Below are 17,933 nucleotides of genomic sequence, written 5' to 3'. Positions count from 1 at the left end.
CCACCCCAAGCTGACCTTTTGCTATCTAAACAATAAAACACTAGAATTCCCCATTTCTTTGTTGCATTAACTCATATGCTTGTCTGGTAGAAGGAAACAAGTCAGAACCTTTTTTTAAAAGTCAGAACTTTTGGCAAGAGCAAAGACACCTCTCTGCTCTGTAGTCACGGAGACCCTCCTCTTTGAACAAAATGTAAGTCTGGGATCATCTGGCCTGGGAAAGCCACCATCAGCCAGCTAGTGTTTACACTAATCACGACCCTGCTTTTATCCCTCCCTAGTTTGCCTTCAGTCTGGTATTAAGCAAAGTTTCATGCTTATAATTACTGACCTAAGTGGGGTTCCAGATATTGCATGAATGAAAATGTCTAGACTGTTAAGAGATAAGGTCTCCCTGTATAGTTCTGGCTATCCTGAAACATGCCATATAGACCAGGCTGGTCTCTAAGACAGATCTACCTATCTCCGACTACTAAGTGCTAGGACTAAAGCCATCTGCCACCAGGCCAGACTCTAGACCAGTGGTCCTTAACCTTCCTAATGCCAAGACCCTTAAATACACCTTGTCAAGCTGTGGTGACCCTCAACCACAAAACTAATTTTGTTGTTTATCCGTGACTGTAATTTGGCTGTTATGAATTGTAATGCTATGACTGAGGATATGTGACACGCAGTCTCTGTGAATGGGTCATCTGATACATGGAGAACCACATAGACTGCACTTCTTCACATCAGGGGCCATGGTTTGGTTACATGGAGACGGATCCTTCTTTCTTGCAAAGAAAATGTCAGAGCCAAACACACCATTAACACTGGGGTTGATGGTCTAACTCAAGTGCTTGATAGCTAAATAAAAACATGGGTTGCTCAAGAACTTTTGAACACTAAGGAAAGAAACACACCAAGCCACTTAAAGATAATTTATGTACATTTATGGCTTTATACAACTTATAGTAAGGATTGTTCTTGTGTTTGTAAGCACATCATCATCATCATCCTCAGGCACTTCTCAGATAGTACTGGAGCAGGAACAAGGCATCTGCACTGTCACTCAACTCCGGTGGTAAAGTGTGTGGGAGGGTGGGACTCTATCCTGATGGGACTTACAAGGCTGTCTATCCCTGGCCGCAGTGCCAGGCTGTTTTGTTTGCATAAAGCACAATGCACACTATATCGAACGATGACTCCCCAGTTGAAACCACAGGGAAACTTTTCACTTGAAATCAGTAACTTTTGGGAGCTGAAACCAAGACTTCCAGGGTTTTTAGGGGGAAAGGGGAGCCATATATTAAGCAGTTGAACAGTTCCAATTGTACACCTTTGGGGAACTGCTTCCATTTTAAGTGACTTTATAACCTCTTACTGTTGGGTTCCAGGACTTACTGCTCACCAGGATATAATATTTGCTAAGTAACTTGGACTCAGTTTGTCCAAGCAGAACTTTCCAAGTCGTACATCTATCACCTAAATATATTCCATACATCTATATTATGGAAACAATACATCTTTATATTTAAAATATCCAAATAGCTCTATAATACAATATGCTCTTAACAACAGTACAAACCAAAGGAAATAAAATCAAACAAGGCTGCATAGGCGAAGTCTTTTCACAGAGCAATCATGTACAATAATATACTAGAAAGTGAACATTCTCACAGAAAAGGACTCTCCGAGGTCACATGTTTGATGTTTGTTTTCAAAACAGACACAAAGCCTTTCCTGGACTTCACTGTGCCCCAGGCAACTACCCATGATTCACTCTAGGATCTTAACACTAAGGAATTCGGGGGCTGAATTTACAGCTTCCGAAGGAAGGGCCACCTCCACGTCAGTGCCGTTCAGCAAGTCACTGATCAGGGCTGGAGCTGCCTCTGTTGAACGATTACATGCAGAGGCTCTTTCTGCAATGGTATGAAATGGCAGATGGAGGCAGAAAGGGAGACCTGAGTTCTTTGACACCAGTAAGTTGTACTGCATTTGCAGGAGGCTTTGCTTGGAGGAATTTATTTCTAAAATAAGCCCTGTTTTGGAGTGCCCAAATAAACGTGGTCAGAGGAGCAGTAGTTCAATACATGTTTAAAATAGTAAAAGTCGGGGTTCAGGATTTAGCTCAGTGGTAGAGCGCTTGCCTAGCAAGCACAAGGCCCTGGGATCGGTCCTCAGCTCCCGGAAAAAAAAAAAAAAAAGTAAAAGTCTTGGTGGGAAGCTTATGACAAAGCTGGCCAACTGTGAAAACCAGGGACATTTTATTCTTGTTACACACACACACACACACACACACACACACACACACACAGAGAGAGAGAGAGAGAGACAGACAGACAGACAGACAGAGAAGGAGAGGGAGGGAGGGAGGGAGGGAGGGAGGGAGGGAGGGAGGGAGGGAGGGAGGGAGGGAGGTGTAACATACTTTAAAAAAAATGTGATTTGGGTTTCTACATGGAGACCAGGCCTTCAGGAAGGCAAAGAGAGATACTGTGGTACACCTGTTCCTCAAACTGTGAGGGATTCGAGTATTCAATATGACTCAGAAATGCTGATGGACGGAATGAGAGGCAAAGCCAATTATCCTGGACTGCTAGAATTTCAGGTAAATAGAAAGTATAAAAACTTAATGTTTGAGACATAGATTAGGCCGCTCAAGGTTGGAAAATACTCAAATTCTTAAGCTAAGGATTTCAAAATAAATGTGCATTTATAGCTGGCTGGTTTTCAAGTTTTATTGTTTCAATTTTTAACTAACTCTGCCACTGTCTGTACTTAAGAACACAAAGCACTCCATAAATCACTGAAGTTCTCTTTGCAAACTTCCTCCTTAGATTTACACTGTTCAGAGCCAAGAGAACAGAGGTGGAGACTGAGAAGCGACATGATTCTTCAGGACACAGCCATAATGCCACCTCCATCCTGGACACAAGCCGAGAGCTCCGAGTATGAGGAGAACCACACGCAGTTAGACAAAGAACATCACCTTAGAGAAAGTTCCCCTTTCCTGAGCACAGACAGGAGGCTTCCCTATGGGAACTGTTTTGACAGCATGACACAGGGCATCATCTGCAAGAGTGTGGCACGGGGCATCTATCTGAAGTCTTGGTGCTAGGTGCTGTACACAATTCACAGGGTAATAGAAGCAGGTGAAATTTCTTTAAAATACACACATAGATCTTCTACATACAAAACACAAAGTGTCTGTAACTATACATCACTTTCCTGTCCAAGCGGCCAGAAACGTTGAGTATGCAAGTACTAATTACAATGATTTAAGATTAGTCAGAAACGTCATCAGGTAGCATCCCAAAGTGTACAAACCAGTTGAGCACGTATAAAATTAGTACTAATCCAGTTAGAAATACAAAATGAAAATTATGAATGCGGCCCCCCAATACCTCTGATTTCACAAATTTATAAGCAGACAATGTAACAAAGTAGACTCTAGTTTTTAAGAAAACATTACAGTTCAGTATCTATTCCAAAAAATGTTGAGTCCTAACAATGACATCAAAAGTCATTTATCTGGAAATTAGAACCATTTTAAGGTGTTTGTACAAATTTGCAAATAACAAAATAAACAACAAAAATAATAGAAAAGACCTGTACAAAGCTGGCACTTAATCTTATTCTGCCCCAAAGTTTGACAAGTCCATTAATTCAGCAGATTGATCACCGGCTACTTGGTTCTCATCCGAATCCTGTGGCAAGACGATCAGGTTCCGTCATTCAGCAGAGGTGCAGAATGGAGATCTCAGTTCATGATTCATCACCTTAGCAGAGCACAGGCAGTACACAGCCAAGTCCATCAAGACATGAGACCATCACAGTATTACAAAAGAGTATAAACTTTCCTTGGGCCGAGTAGATTTAAAAAACACACACACACACACAGATACGGTTCTGTATCTACTGCATATATACAAGACTTGAAAGCACGCCAGGATCGGAAAGTCTTTTCTGCAGTTAAGTGGTGTAGTGAGTTTGGCACTTTGCTGTCATGATTCCCAATGGCACAGTCCTTATCTACAGGAGCACATAACCTGTGGGTGCTGGGCAAACATCCTGCACAGGAACGTGTTTCTGCTGCCAAGTCTGACGAAAGGAAAAAGGATTTTTTTTTTTTAATCAAGAAAACTAAAAGGAGGGGTGAAGGGCATCTTTGGACTGCTCCTCAGTTCCCGGTGTCAGACAATCTGAAGGACTTTTAAATGTTGCCTAAGGGGGGAAACACACACAGTAAAAATATAGTCATATTCAATTCAATTTACTTAATCAAGTTGGGGTGGGGGAAGCTATAGTCTTCTCAAACAGCTTCAAAATCGCTTAACAGGTAAATTTTTTATTAATTGAAAAAATGGAAGAAAAAAAAAAAGACCTCTGGTGTCTGCTAGGTATGGAATGTGTTCGCTTATTTAAGAGCCGTGGGAAGGTAGACGAGCTGTTCAACAGTGAAGAGAGAGTCTTAGAAGCTGCTAAAGCAAGCCGCACCCCATTTTACCCTCAAGAGGCAAAGAGGGACAGAGGGAGGGTAGGAGGCAGGGAGAGAGGGTAGGGGGGGGTGGACAGGGATAGTAACAGGTACTTCCTAGCAATGCACAATCAGGTGATGCTAGAACAAAGCCTAGCACAGCCCTGGGTGTAGCTCTGTCAGAGTGCTGCCCTGAGTTAGCACCAAGCAAGCACATGTGGAAGGGGATGCTGGTTATAGAAGACCCTGTCTTTAACTGAGGTTTTTTTAATTGTTGGGTTTTCTTCCTTAAATGCTTAAACATGAAGACACATGGTACTGTGTCCCTTCCTCACAGGGCTTTTGATACCGGAGTGAATAGACTCACCTGCTCACTAACTCCTAGCCTGACACCCAGCTGTGTGTTGTAGTCTTGACACTGTGCGGGAAGCTTTGGTTGGGCAACACATTATCAAAGTTAAAATCCAAGGTATCTCCGTCCATGAGGTCGTTCCGAATGATGGACTCCATGTCACAGTCCAAGCGCTCAATAAACATGCCATCCAAGTCACTTGGGAGCTTCTCCTGGTGGAGGACACCCATCCTACCATAGCCATTGCAGCTGCTCACAGAGGAGTAGTTGCCCAGGGCACTCATCTGCATGGGGTGGGACAGAGGCACTTGTAAAGGTGTCTTCACTGGGGTCAAGCGGTTCATGGCAGATGTGTGAGGCATGGTGTTCACCACATGGGGCAGGGCACGGCCATTGACTGAAGAAGTTTGCTGTGCATGTCCAGGGTGGGTGTGGGAACTGGGGTTCATCATTTTGTTATGAGGTGCCTGGCTGCCATAGGCTGGCATGACTGAGTTAGGGCCCATCAGTACATTTTGGCCCAGGACCCGACTGTTGGGTTGAGCCACTCCAGGATCGACTGGTGACATAATATCATTGTGGGGAGGAGAGTCAGAAGTCAGCAACTCTTTCAAGAGTCCTGGGGCACAGTTATACTGGTTCAATCCTCCATAACTTGATTTGCTGTCCTGAAGTGTCTGCATAGGCATCTGGGGCACAGGGCTCATGCTGGATTGGCCGTACGTGTACTTTGCGTAGTTGGGGCTGGGGGAATTTAGACTGGTGTTTGGCGGTGCAAATGAATAGCAAGGTGTCTGCTGCATCATGCTGCCAGGCGAGGACTGGGTTGACACAGTTAAAGATGTTGGGGATGAGAGAAGATTGAGATTATCCAGAAGGTTCTCCATGTTTTCTGGATTGCTGATTTCAGACAGACTGGGCAGTGTAGACGCCATCTTGGCAGCAGAGGGTGGATACACCAGGGAATGCACATCCCCATCCCCCAGGTCATCCTGCTCTGTCATGATGGGAGAAAGTCTCCCACTGATGGTGCTAGCGTTTGAGCTGGTTCGAGGACGAAATGTACTCCAGTTATCAAAGTCATCATTGCTGTGGGACCCAGGGCTTGCAGGCCATTTAGAAAACTGAGACCCAGGGCTATCTCCAGGACCCTCTTGCCCGGACTGGAGAGATGCTTTTTTCTTAGCAGCCCGTCCTCGGCTCTTAGCAAATTTACTGTTGTTGTCCATGGATGCAGCTCTTCTCCGGGGTGATTTCCCACTCTTGCCTCCCTCTGGATTGAGCATCCACCAAGAACTTTTCCCAGTTCCTTCATTCTGTACTCGAATAAACTTGCTGTGTAGGGACAGATTGTGGCGAATTGAATTCTGTAAAGCAAGACAATATGTTAGAAGTACAGCACTTCCCCCCTGGACAACTTACTGTTCAACATGGGTCGTGTGTGTGTGTGTGTGTGTGTGTGTGTGTGTGTGTGTGTGTGTGTGTGCGCGCGTGTGTGCACGCGCGCGCGCATGCATGTAGATAACGTTTGCAGTCTCTTCTCACCTTCTACCTTTACTTGGGTTCTGAGGATCTAACTTGTGCAGCAACAAAAGCCACCACCTCATTGGCACTAAACTGTAGTAATAAACTCACTATAAAAGGTCTCAAATTGGTGTAGGAAGAATAGCATCTAAAAAAAGGGCACTTATTTCCCTAATGAAATAAGCTCAATAGCTTTTATACATGCATACACACATATATTGATTTACATATATTTCTTTTATACAGATTTTGACCTTGACTAAAAACAAAGTGATTTTTTTTCCGTGAAATAAACATCATTCCTATAAAGTGACATCCTCTGTTACCAGGCCCAAAGGGTAACAGAAAAGGAGATGAAGCAGGATCTATCCCTACTCAGGAACAAAAACCCCAAAGCAACACACAATATCTACTTATAATCTCAGCTGATGGGAGGAAAAGGCAGGAGGACTTTGAGTGAATCTGACGCTAGTCTAAACTATCTAACTTACCCCCTCCCCCAGTAGATAGATAGATAGATAGATAGATAGATAGATAGATAGATAGATAGATAGATAGATAGATAGATAGATAGATAGAGATGGATGGGATGGATGGGATGGATGGATGGATGGATGGATGGATGGATGGACGGACGGACGGATGGACAGACTGACAGACAGACAGACAGACAGATTCCTCCAAAAGTTAAGACCTAAATTCTTTTATACCATCAGTCTTTCTATCAGGCAAATAAAAATAAACATAAAGAAAAGTTATTTTCTTGAGAAAGTTAACTTCCCATAAAATGCAGCATTCAAATTTGAGAACTTCTCAGCTCTAACCAAACCACTAACTTCAGGACACTGTAGAAAGTATGCCACCCAGAGAAGTAATTAGAAGGGATACCAGGGTAAAGAGAGCTCCCCTAGCTGAAGCCCTTCTGTTCCTACTCAGTGCACGTGCGGGTTGACAGGATGTTAACAACAAAGCTACAACAAATGTGTGCAAATTGCAAACACACAGGAGAATATAGGTCAGTCTCTTAGTCCTTAAATGAAGATGAGGAAACCCCAGTGTGACATCTGACATTTGGGGGATCCTGTGGCACAAATCTGGGAGTGCGAAGGACACCTAGGCCAAAGAGGCACCTGTCTTAAGCTTTCTGTCCTGGTCTGGTTGCTCCGTACTCATCTGCAGCTCTGAAGGGGCCAAGTCCAGGGCAGTATTCTGGATATCTTAACCCTGGCTTCTCCACTTGTTGGCCAACTTCTCTGCCAACCAAATGCAAGGCTTAGTTGCCCAAATACTTTGTAACCCCTCTTGGACCACAAAAAGACTCTAATTAGATTTGTGGTCACCCAAGGAGGCAGCCACAATGCCCACATCCTCATGTTGTTGACAGGGAATAAAGGTGCTCAAAGTGCCAACCATTGTACCAGACCAGAACAATATAAATCGTCAGACTTCTCCATGACCCTGAGCACATTCGTGCCTTTTCTCAACAAGAGATGGAAAACAAAATGAGCATGGTGGTAATCTCATTTTCTAAAAAGAGACAAAAGTCAGAGGCCCAAAGAGAGCTTAGAAACCCGTATTTCAAAATGTATTCTGCACTACATTCCCTGCAAGAATTGCAACACAACAGCTATGTGTTAAGTCCTTCTGCCAGGATGCATGGTGAGGGCGGATGAGACATGGCCCAACAGGAACTTTCTGGTTGGATGCCAGGCAGGTATGTGGGTATGTGGCAGTGGTGGTGTCTTCTGAGGCTTCATTCTGTTCTTCCACTTATGATCTGTTATACTATATCTAGGCATGTTATGAAGGGCAAGGTCTTGAACTCCAAATATCTCCCAAAAGGTTAAGGAATACACTTCTTTCATGCTGTATCTCAATCCCATGTGTCCCCACCTCCCTGTCCCCTTCCCCCTCCCACACCCAGAGCTTTGGCCACTGTGCCCACCACTACCAGTGAGCAGAATTCCAATTCCTCCGCAGCAGCAGCAGTAGCAGCAGCAGTCTGGGCAGGCCTGGAGAGCAGCCCGCCTGGAACTGCATTCAGGGAGGGAGGGAGGGAGGGAGTCTGCGCATTTGCACGAGGTCCCATCAGGACAACTGTGGTCTTTAAACACAGTAGACACACAGATAAGCGCTGATAAAAGCTCTCAGAGAGAGGAAGCTGGACTCCTGTCCTGTCCCATTTAGTTAATAATAAAGAGAGTATAGGGGAGGAGATCCTTCCAGATCAGCTTCCTGACTGTCTGAAACTAACAGGGGAAGGGGCTCAGCTCTATAAGCCCAGGGTGGCTCTGCCAGACCGTGGTGAGCACACACAGGGAGGGGCATTTTCACCAGGACCAAAGAAGATGTAATAGCAAAGAAATCTCCTCAAAAGTTTAAAAATAGTTCACTAACTTCAGGGCTAGTATCTATTAAATGCTTGGACTTCTGTTTGTTGGTTTTTTTTGTTGGCCATAGCAATCCTTTACTTATCAAAATATCACACTACATACTTTTCTAAGGACATTTCAGGTCACTCTGAGTAATAGAGCTGAATACTCACTTTGCCAACAATTACCCACCCACCCCCACAACAGGAAAACGTTTGCTGTGCAGGGCTTGTTACATAAATTCCTGTTTTTCATGTAGCCAGTAGGACACTGCAGAGGGGCAGGCTTGAGGGGCTATGTCCACGGCTCTCTGCAGCAGTAGAGCGATGAGATTCTGTGCTCTCAACATTCTCTCCCAACAAGCAGTCTGTGAGGAGACAGAAGGGGAATGAGGCCCAAGTGCTGCACACACACAAATCCTGATCTGTATGATAGCACTGGAGAAGAGCTAAGGCAGCAGCCATCTTCTCGGCAGGCTTGCGCTGGGTGAAGCCTCAGGCACATTCCTGCTCTGAAGCTTCCTGAATGGCAAGCACATTCTAAGGAAGCTGAGACACAAGCTCTGGCAGTGAAGTAGACACAAGCCTGGTACACTGATGTTCAACCCGCTCTCCTCCTGAGTACTACTCATGCCCCTGTGGACCTTAAGAGTTCCTTAAACCCCAGATCAAACCTAAGTTTCTAACCTCAAAGCCTCTAATAGATGCTCTACACAGATGAGTTCAATAAAAACGTGTTAACTGACACCCCAAAAACATTACAGGGAAGATGTGACTTAGCGGACATCTCTTAGGCATTCATGCAGACAGATGCTGCTGGTCCCACTTTAAAAAGGGGACACTAAAGCAGAAAGAAGCCCCCTTCCATTAGACAGAACTCAACAAGGCCTTGTGGTTTGTGACTCTTATCCACAACACTGCTCAAGTTGGCAAAAGTTACCTCTTTGTATAGGAATATACATTGGGGGAGCAGAGATAATTCCACTTATTCTTTACAAAACCCATAGTCTGCCTTCATGGCTAATAAATGTATACACTACGACTTGCTTCCCAGTGGGGCTCTTCTTTATGACAGAAAACCCCAGCAGCTATACTGAATTTCTGGTGTGCACTGCCCCAGGGAAAGCCTACATAAAGAGGCTTTGAGGACGTACAAGGAAAATAAAGTGGTCCCCAGAGACCCTCATCTGCTGACAAGTACCCCCTGACTGCATAGGTGGTACAGATAACCCACACAAAGAACCTCGTGTTCAGAGTCTGGGCCATATGAGTAAAGAGCTACCAGTTGTAGAAAACTTACAAATTCTTTAAAAAATGCTAGACAAACTAGATCTTCCCTCACGTCTGAACTTTGTAATTGTGCACAGCGATTACAGATACCCAGCAAGTATGGATCCCCTCTCCTCATGCTTCCTTTCTTACACTTCCAAGTGAAAACACACTAAAGACTCTAAGTAGCAAAAACCACTATTTAATAGAGTTCCGATTTGAGCTACTAATAAAATGACTTAGAATAGTGCAGTGTGCTTTTGAGAAGGAAATCATGTCACATTTACTCAACAGTTCGTGTGTTTAGAGACATAAATTGTTAATAGTGTGCATATTATTTGACTCAAAAACATGCTTTAACAGAAGACTTACTATGGACCGTTAATCCATGTCTTTCCATAAAGATGATTTCATTTTTCAGAGCCCTATTCTCACCTGAATACCTCCTAAGCCATAATCTGTCTACACTAAAGTCTTGGCACGAGAATCTCTGGCGATCTCAAAGCTGCCCTACAAGTTCTAACACACAGCAATTCACCTGGTGTACAGTTTAAGACATGACCTTCCTTCTAGGCCACCTAACATGTAACTTGTAGATTAGTAAACTGCTGTGGACTCACATTTTGCTCTAAAGTGCTTCATCTTATTCAAATCATTCCAGAGTAAAGAAAATTCCTCAAAAGTAATCTTCCACTGAGCACAGAATGGGGGAGAGTCCACTGTCATGTAAAACAGCAAGAGAGAGGTGAGGGGACTCATGGGTAGCATGGGAAGCCTCCTGCATCTGGGAGATGCCTGATGGGGTAGAATCAAAGGTAGTGGTCCTGGGATGAGTCGGTCAGGGTCTCAATGAGTACTGGCTCTTAACACCTGTCAGTGGCTAGCGGAGAACCACAGCATAGGGTAGGGTAGTATGTATGCGTGGAAGGGCCCGGCTATCAGTTGACACAAACTGAGGGAAATAAAACTGGCTACTTTATTATAGGAAGTAAGGAATATATAAACAGGAATTTTAAGCCAACTTGATTAAGTCATTCATCACAAACTTCCTGTTTAACGGGCTTCCTCAGGCTTATTTCCATGTTCTCACAGATGAACTGCAATCCTGTGTTTTCTTCCCCTTACATAGATTATAGATTTAATTCTGGGAGTGTTTAGTGTAGTTTTGATATCTTTGTCTTCAAGTAAAACCAGAGTTGGGAACTGGTTTGGGTCCGTCTCCTGGTTGGACTCAATAATGTAGCAAATATGTGGTCCAATTGTGCCGACACTTCCCAAAAACACAAAGGGCTCGCCATTAGACTATTTCTCTTGCTAATACTACAGAAATGGTCCTTGAGGAGCTTTGGGCTTTAATCACTTTAACACGTAGAACATTCCTTGTTGTTCTTGTTGGTATACAGTGGCTGTTATGTTCCTTCTTACCATCTTTAGTGTGGGAACTGAGATGAACCTGCCTTCGACTACGTGTGAAGATAGGAGAGGGAGATGAAGGGAGGTGAGGAAGCCCTGAGTTAGTGAAATCCTGAGCAAATGAATATTGACACAGGCACTGCCTGTCAAGGACTCCAAGACCAACTGGCTCATGAGAAATTGGCAAAGCCATTACCCCTGTGGGCCAGGCAAGAGAGAACTGGCAAAGCTTTCTTGGAAGTCTAAGAATGACTCTTTATGAACCAACATTTATCAGTGTGTGCAAGGACTATCAACTGTGGCTTCATAATCTGGGGTGGGGTGGGGGGGTGGGGGGACTGATACACGCACAAGCAGAGGGGCGGTTACAGCCTGACAGAGACCCCCTACCCAGACTAGTTAACCCTTCCCCCTGTGCTCTATCTAATACATACGCTGAAGTTTCAGGTTGGCTGGTAATGGTAAAATTAGAGAACCCCATCTGATCCCAGAGTCACTCTGTGTGTGTGTGTGTGTGTGTGTGTGTGTGTGTGTGTGTGTGTGTGTGTGTGTGTGTGTCTGTCTGTCTGTCTCCATATGTATCCTTTCTTCACTCCCTTGTGGCCCCTAGGCAGGGCTCTGGGACTCAACCAGTGCAGGACATGGCAAAGGTCATATATTCTAATGCCCTGACCATTTAACTTTAAAGGGTACACTTAAGAACCCCTAAGACAATAAGCAGCATTCATGAACATACAAAGAAATGCAAGACAAGCATGTCTGGTGAGGAGACAAATTACAAATAAGTGGGTCTGTATTAATAAAATCAAAGATAGAAAGTGGAGATGCCACAACCTTCAAAAGCAGAAGAAAGCTCTGAAACAGAGTAAAGTGTCCACAGCTTACCAGCTCTTTAGCCAACAAGCTTAATGCAGACCTAATATCCTAATATTTGAGGAAATGTGCTTAATGATAATAATTCTGCCAAGTTTTTGCTTCTCAGAAGGTAGTACGTTTTAACAAGCGGTGTTTCCCCTTTGCCATAAAATTTAACTGTGTGCCACAGGGAAGTGTTTCTTCAGAGGAAACTAGTTTTGGGAAAGAACAAAACTTTTCGTTTTCCTGTGTGAAATGAATTCTAATGATGTGCTTTGTCCACTCCCAGGAATGAAATGCTGGGTTTGGGAGATGACTCAGTGGTAAGCGCCTAACGTACAGCACGACGACCTGAGTTTGAATCCCCGGAACCCACACACACCTAGACACACTTGCACATGCAAACCTAATACTCTACAGGAAGATGGGACCCCCCAGGTAAACAAGGGCCAGTATCCAAGCTTGTCTTGTTGACTGCCACAAACATGCCCTGATAGGTCTACACCACACACAGAGAGACTAAGAGAGGAAAAGGAATGACGTCTCCCAAAGACAAGGCTCATACTGCAGGTGAGGCTGATACCAACAGCTCTTTCAGCGCTTTCCCTCTAGTCCACCCACCAGCCACTCACCACTGTCCTATGCCTGCTAACCTGGGGAACAAACTGCTTGATATTCTATAGGCTCTGACCTAATGCCACAACACCCCACAGGCCAACTTTTTTAGTGTTAACCATAGCTAATAAGGTCCCCATAGTAGAGCTTGGTCTCCCCTAGCTTGCAATTGTTATTATTTTTAAAGTGATCTATGGGTTTAAAACTGTTTCAAAAGGAAGCTTGGTCTCCCGGGATTAATTCCATTTCCTTCCACCATGCAGGTGTTCCCCAGAGCCATTAACCCTCAGGGAGGCACAGAGACCAAGTACTGCTAAGCCCACAGCAGTCAACTATAACTCCCCTACATGTCTATTAAAATTGTTTATGTATATGTGCACTTTGCCTGTAGTACATCTGTGTAGATGTCTGTGTCTGGTGCCCACAGAGGCTATAAGAAAATGGTGGGCTGCTGGACCTAGCCAATGGGAACCCATGTGTGCTAGGAACTGAACCCAGGTCTTGTCAGAGAAATGAGTGCCCCAACCACTGAGCAATTTCTCCAGCCTCAAATGTCACTTAACTGGCTATTCACAATAGAAATCTTTTTTGTTGCTCTTGGCAAATAGCTCTTTTAAACACACAGGGCCCCACTGCAGGAGGATATTAAGAGGAATCTCATTTGCAGCTAAAGTGATTCTGCTGGTTCCTAATGAAAATCTTTGTCTATTTTACAGGCCATACCATTTTCCCCCCTAATCTAAAATGGTTGTCTAAACACAAAGCATTAAAACGTAATTAACTACCCTATCTATTTGGCTCCAAGAATTAAAAAAAACAAAAACAAAATAAAAATCTAAACTAAGTAGCACATTAGGACCTATTTTCCTCTGATAAAGAACTTGAATTGGGTATAAAAGCAAGCACAGCGGAAAGGCTCAGATCAATTTTAAGGTTTTTAGGAAGTTAGAAAGACAAAAGTAAACTTTGTCAAAGTTAACAGCTATGGGTCCATCTACGCTGCTCACTGTCTATGTCAGAAGTACGTGCCCCAAGTTATTTATATTATAATATTATATGCGACTGATATAAAGTCAGAGACAGGAACAATGAAGCCCGCGAAGATGAAAACAGTACCTCATCCACAGACTGTCCTGCCTAGGATTTTACCCTAAACATGCTGCTGCCCGAAGACTCTGAGGAAGAACCAGCGCTTTAGATACACAGTCTGCTTACTAAGAACTGGCCAGCTGCTATTTGTTCCCTCTCTTTCCTTTCCTTCTTTTTAATTCCTGTTTTGGAATCCTAATAACACAATATCTATTAAAAAAGCATAATGAATTCCAAGTACAATGCTTAATTGTGAATTCTCTGCAGTGTACTGTTTTCCTGTGGGGACTACAGAGAATCTTCCTGCTATTAGCCTGCTATTCTAGCAACAGCGACTCATGCTTGCTAAGTCACTGCTGGGGACCACCTTTATTCAACTTCCTAAAGTTTTGTCTCTAATCAAATACTGAAGTAACTCATTGGCTGACCCAGTATTAACAGAGCTATTTGGGTCCAGAACTGTCCCAAAGACAAGATACCCCCACCACCACATGTGCCCAAGCCAGGGGTGTCTGCAGATTTCCCACAGACATTAAGGCAGTGTGCCTGGAGCTGCTGCTCCCTTAGCACCTCTATGCAAACAGCTGTTTCCACAATGGTGCCCACTGAAGGCCAGGCCTCCCAGTCACTTTTGCTTCTTTCTTAAGACCTAGCTTCTGCCCTACAGTGAGCACCGGGCTGTGCGCAGCATTTCTACCTCTGAAAACAGAACTAGAAGATGAAAGGACCGGCTGGGGCCTGGGGCCTCAAGCTGCTCTCAGGTCAGGCGCATCAGCCCCTCCCCAGAGGAGGTAGGAAGGCGCTTCCCCAGGGCCAGCAAGAAACCAAGTACAGTTATGCCTAGGCCAGACCCAGACGACCTTAGGCTGAGATAAGGGAGAGTTAGAGGAGGCAAAGGGCCTCATCCATCAGAGGTCCTGGCAGGAGCCCTGGCCTCACCCCTGCAGTTTTTCTTGACTTTAACATTGCACCCCCCTCTCCTCCCCTGGATGGTGCATGCCTCTGAGCCTAGCACTTGGGAGGCAGAGGCAGGTAGATCTCTGAGTTTGAGGCCAGCCTGTTACAGAATAACTTGCTAAGGGAGAATGACCAAGGGTCGGATGACCATTCCTTAGGATGACTCCAGGCAGTGGCAAGTCATGCAGCTCCACAGTCTGACAACCAGTACTGTTGCTTCTCCAGTTGTTTTCTCTGCTATTTCACTCCACACTGTTTACTGCTCTGAATTAAACAGAATGATTACCACTGTGGCTAACATCTAGCAAACAGTGTAATTTTTAGACATCTTTTCCAAGCTATAGTCAAAAATACTCTGAACTTCTGAAAATTCACTCACACCCCCCCTTACACACTGTTGGCAATGTAGTCCAAACCATGAATTAGTCTTACCAGTTAGCTCATTATATGTGAGTCTGAGCTAGGTATGTCACAGTCACAGAGATCCTCTGAGCATGTTTGGAAAACACAAAGTCTACCATAAATGTAAAAATGCTAACAATTCCAAGCATATTAAGAGACTGCATCAAGATGTGTTTATACATTTATTTTGTTTAACTTTTTGAGACCATCTTGGCCTTGGCATTCTTGAACCTGCTTCTATCTCCTACGAATCAGAATCACCAGTTGGCACCACCATGCTCATCTCCATCTATTACTTTCATTACCAAGAAAAGTAACTTATTTACATCCAGCCACTAACATTATAATGCATAGTCAGAATCGTAAATGACCAAACACAAGCTTCCTTCACTGAGACCATCTTCCTTTCTACAAAAGCCAGCCATTTTTTCATTGTCCAAATTTACATACGTACGTACATACGTACGTACATACGTACGTACATGTACGTATGTATGTATCTGTATGTTAATGTACAGATCTCTTGTTAGTAAAACATCTGCTACAGGAGATGTGGTTTGTCCGTGTGATAGATTAGTCTTGGGGATGTGGATGAGCACTGAAAAGGCAGGGGACCTTTAAGGAGTGCCCATGAATGGCAGATGGTCTGCTCCTCCTCCTCCTCCCTGTACTATGAAATGCAGATCTCAGGGGAGTGAGAATGGCTGGGTGGGATGGCGCAGTAGGCAAAGACAGTTGTCTATAAGCCCAATGACCTAAGCTTGATTGATCCCTGGATCCTACATTGTAGACAACCCATGCCCCCAAAATTGTTCTGCCCTCTTCCATGTATCCACCCACCCCCAACACACACACACACACACACACACACACACACACACACACACACACAGTAATTAAAAAGAAGACTGCTGTCTCCAACTTGAAACACATCTTTGGTCTAAGAATGTCAGTGTAGCCTGTGTGAAGAGGATAGGCTCCAGGCACAGGGCCACCCTTAACACTGCCAAACTGAAAATGGTGTGGGTTTATGTTCAATTGGCCTTCATCTTTTGTCTCATGACTTATGAGACTAGGCTCTGTTCCCCCTTACCCACCCTCACATTTAAAATGGAGATGCTGGAGTGGAGACTATTTGTTGAAAACAAGTTTAAAAACCTCCCTTCGTGATGTCTACTGTTTTCAAACATTTTATTCTTCTCAACACCTGGCACACAAACTCAGCTCTAACATTGTGATGGTTCATTTTTGTTTCTTGAGGTTATTATCTAGGAGTGCCCAAATCTTTCAGGTGTTTTTGAACAGCTTAAAGGAAATCAGGTAAATAATGCCTTACAACGTAACATCGACTTATTTATCACAAATGGACATATTGACAACAAACTCTGGTAGGCTCCTGAAAAGAATCTAAGATCAAGACAGACTCATGGCTGGCCTGGACCAGTGAGTCTCAATGGAGATGGGCGTCCTCCTCAGTTCCCTCATGCAGCTTTGTGAAGTGCACGGGCAGAATTCAACTGTAAAAGCTAGTGGCAGTGGCAGGGACCTTCCTCAGCTGAGAGCTCGCCTGCCCGCCTGTCATGAGGAGGCCTGTCCTCTGACGTCATTCCTCTGTTCCTCCACAAAGCAGGGACACCCAAAAGTCACAGCTATCATCAAACAAAGAGACTCTAAGAAATAGCTCAAATATTTTGTAACTGTAGGTCAACTCACGATGACAGCTGAGCATGTGCCGAGAGGGAGCGCCCGATTCACTCCCGTCATTTCAGTTGTTAGTTGGATGTGGTAGTGCAGATGCAGCACCAATGTTGGGGTGGCTTCAGCAGAGGATTCTGGCTTCTAGCATATGACCCTATCTCACAAAATAACAAGTAAAAGATTTCTATCTCTGGGATTCAAAAACGGATACAAAAAAACTTGTGACACATAAAGGCCTGCAACAACTTCACTTGGATGAGAAGCAAGTTGGTTTTGGAACAGGGACGGAAGACTGTGAATCAGTTCTAAGATACTGTATTTGGTTTGCGTCTTCACTGCAAAGTAACGCCATGTCATATCATTTCTGTCTGGTCTAAGGAAACTTACTTCAAGATGGAGAAGTAGATGGGAAGAACTGACTCCTGAAAACTGGCCTTAGACCTCCACACCTGACCTTTTTGGAAGCTCCCCATTAAATGACAAGACAACAGTTTAAAGTCAAGTTGAATGTTAAGTATTTCTTAGAAGGTGGCGGCAGTGAGGATGTTGTGTGGGGGAAGGTGCTTCGTCATGCACCGCACTAAGTGCACAGGATCGGCCTGGTCTGGTGCAGGTATGAAACCTCAGGTGCAACACCTGCCAAGCACCTTTACCTATCGACCTGATAAATGCCCCCCTAGAATGCTGGTTCTGCAGCAGAGAGAGAATGTTAGTGGGTTCTATTTAAATTCCCCTTTGGTATAACATAACAGAGGCAGAGGCTGCCACTGACAGGACAAACACTATCTGTGGCCAGCTTGTGGTCAGGCCTGTCTCCACTGACAAACAGCTCCCAGCAGTGACCATCTAAGTGTGCCCTGTGGGCTCCCTGTTTCCCAAAGAACACATTTTTCTTTAACCATCAAGAGAGAGCTCTCCCTCCTCTA

General features: G+C 44.4%; 1 protein-coding gene across 2 annotated transcripts in view; it reads right to left on the bottom strand.

The window, feature by feature from the left end:
• Positions 1–905: 905 nt before the first annotated feature.
• Foxo1 (forkhead box O1) overlaps positions 906–17,933 on the bottom strand; it is a 78,447-nt gene continuing 61,419 nt past the window's right edge. The window contains exons 2-3 of one of the 2 annotated variants that reach the window (XM_039103268.2): positions 4,830–6,181; positions 906–4,209 (exon numbers count right to left, since the gene is read on the bottom strand). In XM_039103268.2, coding sequence (XP_038959196.1) covers positions 4,844–6,100 — 1,257 coding nt within the window. In that variant the 5' untranslated portion in view covers positions 6,101–6,181 and the 3' untranslated portion in view covers positions 906–4,209; positions 4,830–4,843. The remainder of the gene's footprint in view (positions 4,210–4,829; positions 6,182–17,933) is intronic. The other variant, NM_001191846.3, reaches the window with a different exon arrangement.

The sequence above is a fragment of the Rattus norvegicus genome, chromosome 2 (assembly GCF_036323735.1).
Source record: "Rattus norvegicus strain BN/NHsdMcwi chromosome 2, GRCr8, whole genome shotgun sequence".
NCBI classification, from domain to species: Eukaryota; Metazoa; Chordata; class Mammalia; order Rodentia; family Muridae; genus Rattus; species Rattus norvegicus.
This window is presented reverse-complemented; position numbering and strand designations above follow the sequence as displayed.